The sequence below is a fragment of the Buceros rhinoceros genome, unplaced genomic scaffold (genome assembly GCF_000710305.1).
Source record: "Buceros rhinoceros silvestris isolate BGI_N320 unplaced genomic scaffold, ASM71030v1 scaffold3107, whole genome shotgun sequence".
NCBI classification, from domain to species: domain Eukaryota; kingdom Metazoa; phylum Chordata; class Aves; order Bucerotiformes; family Bucerotidae; genus Buceros; species Buceros rhinoceros.
In genome coordinates, this window is record NW_010421394.1 from 27,141 (window position 1) to 32,594 (window position 5,454).

General features: G+C 39.0%; 1 protein-coding gene across 1 annotated transcript in view; it reads left to right on the forward strand.

Moving 5' to 3' along the window:
- Window positions 1-3,182, forward strand: part of AHCTF1 (AT hook containing transcription factor 1) — a gene marked incomplete at its 5' end in the record, with an annotated part of 29,574 nt that extends 26,392 nt beyond the window's left edge. The window contains 4 exons of the mRNA XM_010139627.1: window positions 3-764; window positions 1,390-1,523; window positions 1,976-2,082; window positions 2,711-3,182. Coding sequence (XP_010137929.1) covers window positions 3-764; window positions 1,390-1,523; window positions 1,976-2,082; window positions 2,711-2,903 — 1,196 coding nt within the window. The remainder of the gene's footprint in view (window positions 1-2; window positions 765-1,389; window positions 1,524-1,975; window positions 2,083-2,710) is intronic.
- Window positions 3,183-5,454: the final 2,272 nt, after the last annotated feature.

Sequence of the window (5,454 nt, forward strand, 5' to 3'; positions counted from 1 at the left end):
AGCAGGAGATGAAGAAGCTGGCCAGCCTGACCCTGATCGTAAGATAAGAAAGGCAGTCAGTCCTAGCAGAAGTGCAAGAAAACTGAAAAGCATTAATTTACAATTTACTGAAAACATTTTGATGGATCGAGAGGTGCAGCCTAGTGATCGACTGCTTTTACCTGTGCCAACTAAAAGAGGCAGAAGAAGAAAGATGAGTTCCTCAGAATTTTCTGAAACTTCTGACTTTGCTCAGTCTAAATCATTGGTTCCTCAAACAGAATTTAAACTTCCCGTCACTCCTAGAAGAAGTGCTAGGAAGAGGGCACAAAATACCGTGACAGACACAGAATCTCTCTCTACTCAGGAAGACATACATTCAGGTGGGCAAGTGGAAATTCTTGGTACTCCTAGGAGAAGAACAAGAAGAGTTCCACATACTAAACCAGAAAAAATGGATACTCATGAGCAAACACCCGCACAGCCAAATGAGGAATCGACCACACCCAAGACACCAGTAAGGACGGGGCGTCGGGGCCGAAAGAGGCGATCAGTGTTGGAGGAGAGCACAACTGAGGAGGCCTTCCCCCAGGGACCTGATGGCAGCCCTTTGCTTCTTGAAGACATAAACCCATCAGGACGTGACGAAATATCAAGAACTTTAATAGATCGTATTACAAGAACCCGATCTCGTAAAACTGCCATGCATCAGAAATTGTCTGTTGAGGAAAATGAGTCCTTCTTTTTCTCTCCTCCACTCACAAAGCTGACGAGGAAGTGTAAAGGTAGGTGCACTATGTTTACGCACAAAGTAGGGCGTATTGCTGTGTGATAAACAACAGAAAACAGACTGTGAGGATGGCTTTAATTATTGTACAGAATTTAACCGTACAAAATAAAAAATGGTTCATTTTTAGCAGGGTATCTGTTAATACGCATTTGCCATCCCTTCCCTCAGTGCAGAAGTAAGAGACGCGCTTCCAAATTATCTTCAGTTTTTCACTTAGAATGAGCTGCATCTTGCAACAAACTATACAACTGTTTAATTACATCATTGTTTTTCATGGGCACGTACTTTCTTAGTGAAGTTACTGTGCATTCTGAAGAGTATGTGATAAAATTTTTTTCTCAAGACGCGTAATGACCATTTATGCCTCTTGAGGACGATGTCTTTGATTAAGCGCAGGTAAAATCACTACACTAGCTAATTTTTGTTTCACCATTTGCTGTGAAGGATGGGTCCCAAGAGGCAGTTACCAGGGGAGAAACACCTCCACACCAAGTGTTTACAAAGCGGATTGGACCTTTTACTTGAGGAAGCTGTTGTGCTCTTGATTACCAGCTGTAATTTAACATCTCTGTCCTTTACGTATAATGTATGTGCATGGTAACAATGTGTTGTCATTTTAGCTGGGAAAGCAGACCATGCTGTGCAGCTTAAGGATTTAGACCCGGAACTGTCTTCTCAGTTCGTCTTTTCACCCCCTCTTTTGAGGTCAAGGAGAAAAAATGTATCTAGCATTCCCCGAATTGTGAAAGAACCAGTAAGTAAAAACTCTTCTGGTCTCATGTTCTTGACTTTTGCTCAGTCCTGCTTTTCCAGATCATACTTTGCAATGCCTTGACTTTTTCCTTGAAAGTGTATCTAAAAAGAGATTGAATCAGCTAAACTACTTATTTTTCTTTTCCTTCATGAAAACTAGCCACAAAAATAAATTTTCAATCTCTGTAAGTGTAAGAGTTAGGAAGTATTGCTTTGCCTTTAACAAAAGGCACAGTGGCTTTCTTTAAACTTACTCGGTGTGTTATCTGTTAATTTCAGACTTTGAGCTGTTAGATGGCACAGCAATTTGAGGTGGAGCATTTATTTTTCTGGAGAGAAACTGTAATGCTTTTGGAAGTAACTTTGGCATGACTTCTTCATGAAAGAAACATTCATTTATATTTTGTAGAAGTGTTAAGAATGTTGAGTAACATTTTTGTTGCCTTAACATAGGAGCTTCCAACTAAAGAGGAAGAGGATACCAAATCCATAGGGTCTGTGGGAAAGGAAAAATTGAAGAGAGGCAGAACTGCAAAATCAAAAATGAAGAAAGCAAGCAAGTATGAAATTATTTTTGAACACTTATTTGCATTCCTTCCTTGTGGTGGTGATTCAGCTGTTGGCCACCTAACTTCCTCACTTGGCTGTGCAGTTCTGCTCTGACTTGACCACCCTGTCCAGTTTGCTGGCCTGATAGGGCACCTTTTCCCCCCCACTTAGTTTTGTTTTCTGAACAGAAGAGGGAGGAGGTAGAGAAGGGCAAGTGGATATGATGACATGCTCTCACATTGTCTTATTCCACCTTATGAAACCACACTCGCAGTCTTTAGTTTCCCAGACAAGGCAGGAGGGGGTCAGACAGTGAATAAAGAGACTTCCTGTTTCCGGACATTTGTTTTGGTTCCTTCTGGAAAACTGTTTGAGGATATCTGCCTCTTAAAAGCTGGGGTGAGGGGCTCTAAAAGCTCAGAGGAATAATGACTGAGAACGAGAATGCTGGGGACAGTCTGGTAAGGCATGAAAGCAAAAGGAGACTTTTCTTATATACCTTTACTGCCTTGATCCTATCTACAAAGAAGCCCATAAATAATTCCTTGGCATTGATTTTTGTAATTCCATGGGTTTTTTTCCTCTTCTAAATACTGTTGGTAATAAAAAATCGATTTTATTCCTTCTCTTTCTTTTCAGAACCACAAGAAAAGAAGGTTCTTGGTCACCTCCAGCAGTGGAAATAAAAATAATCTCTCCTTTTGGAAGTCCAGTGGATGGGACAAAAAGCAAACAGAAAGAAACCACAGACGGGGCAGAGAAGACTGTACGAAAGAACAAAAAAAGACTGTCCAATTTTCCAAAGCCAGTTGTGCGCCGGAAGATGCTGTAACTGTTTTTTAAATTTATAATGTACACCACTGTTTGTAAAGTCATCAAAATCGTGTGGATTAGTAAAAAGAAAAAAACCACATCTAATTTGGAAGAGATAATTTATATAAATTATTGTAAAATTTCATAAACAAATGGTCTTCAGTAAGTAACTCCATTTGGAGTGTGATTTCCTCAGTCAATGCAGTTTTCTATTTTCTATTAAGACTTCATACATTTATATAATATGTAAATACAGCTTATTTTAGGAATGTTAAATAAAAATGTATACTTCACAATATGCTTACTGTCTGATAGCTTTTTGAGGGAGTAGTGGGTTGAATGGCCTGTATTGCCCAGACTTTGCTGTTGGTTTGCAAGAGTTGCTGACGGTCAAAAGTGAGGCCTGAAGCTTTTGAGGGGTGTTACAAGTTTGTTTAGATTTCCTCTGACAAGTGGATGTTTCAAACGTGCTAGTGGAAACGCCATAGATTACGTTTGACTTTCTGGCACAAGCAGCTGGGCTCACAACACGAGCTGGTGATTCCTTACAGTCAGGGTTCAGCTGTACTGTGTGGAACTCAGAATGGAAACAGTTGTATTTTAAGCTGTGCAATATTTTTTTACTTTGTTATTTGTCTTTAATTTTGGGAAAGCTGCTCTTCAGTTTTTAAAACTAGGTCACCCCTCCTATGTTTCTACTATTTTTAACCATTCATTGTCAGCAAAAATTAATTGTACAGAGGGTGTGATGCTTACCACAGCCTGTCAAATTTAAAGGGATATCACCGACAGATTTCGAAATTAGAGACAAAATTATTTTCATAAGGTTAAGAATGCTACTGTAATGGAAATAATTGTTGTCTGTAAACATATTTTGCAGTATTTGAACCCTACATATCACAGCACTGAAAACTTGCTGGTAAAGCTAACGTAAGTCTGAAAAAGGTACAAAAATGTACAGAAATCTTAGTTACAAACAATATTTTAAAATAATTATTTAATTAATAATACTAGGTTATGGAGTAAATGTCCCTATAATGCTTCGATTTGTAAAAATAAATTCAGAAAACTATTCTTTTAACAACAGACATGGAGGTACTATTTTGATGTGCAGTCTTTCAGACAACGGATTATTTTTCTGTATGTTAATTTATATGTGGATGCAGCTTTGAAGACTACAGAATGGTAGAACCTGACATTAAACTTTTCAATGAGTAAAAACTACTACAGTTACTCTAAGAAATAATTTATTGGTTAACTAACACCTTGTACGCGGTTGATGAATGTATTCATGACAGACCAAGCTTGTAAAAGCGGTTTCTGCTGGGGCCGTGAGTTTTCTCTCTCAGAATGGGTCACTCTAGAGAAGCAGCTGGATGCGCTTGGATGTGTTTTCTCCTTGGGAATGTTCATGACTGAATGAAAGCTTAAAAAAATGCCAAATGTTGACAGTGTGACAGTGGCAGTTTGAGTGAGACCCTTCAGTCAGGTTTGTCGTTATTTACTCTTTAGTACTTGAACAACAATACAAAATATGATCAAAAAGGAAGGAGGGGGGGAGTTCTATCAATATTTTTTTTTTAAATTCACATTGTAGAGGAAGGCAGTGAACAGCTCAAAATGGGGTAGAACATAAAACTTTCAAAACTGGAATAAAAAATCGATGACATTTGAATACATGTTTTGTGTGGTGCATGAGAATATTGATCAATGCTCTGATTCCTGATGACGTGCAGTTGGCTGATGACACGCTAGCGAAGGTTGCTTGGTCAGGTTTTAACATCTCTTGTCATTTGTACTTGCAGTGTATTTTTTGGTGTGATCGCGAGAACAAATGAAAAGGTAACATAAGTGAATTCTGTTAATAATTGTAGTAATTTTTAGCCCCTGTATTTTGTAACCGGCTGATCTGAACTGCCCTCCTTTGGCAGTGCTTGGAGGAAAGCAAGCAATAGTAATAGCAAGGACAGTTGGTGTGAGATTTAATAACTTCCTGAAGGGTTGTAATGATCTAGTAATATTTTTACTTTAAAGCAGTTTTAATCCAATTACATGTTAATGTTTTCTTCTTTTTCCTCCAGCTACTTAGATTCAGTGCATAGCTCTTGGATGGTGACCAATTTCCCCAGGGTGCAGTTCAAAAAGAATAGGAGTGTAAGTATAATGTGTAACAAGGAATGGGATGCAGAAAGTTGAAGGATGTGGGAGGAAATGGAAGCAAAACCAGGCACTGGGAGTTTTTAATTGGCTCCTGAGAAAAGGCTGACAGCCTCAAGGTGGCAACTCAAGCATGGGATTACAATGAGGTGGAGAGAATAGATTTTACTTGGGTGTCTTTTGTGTAAGCTTGCTACAAGTGCGTGAAGCAGAGTGGAAAAGATCATTTCAGCAAGGGTGAGGAAGATCCAGTGCATCTTGACACTGGCTGTGCTTCTTGACAGCCAGGATGAACTGGGAAGAAGACAGATTAAAATGGAGTTTAAAAGAGATTAAAATGATTTAGGAATGAGTGGCTGAGCAGGCTAGGAGTCTTCATAGCGAGCTGTAGGTGGTTGCACCTGTATCTGCGG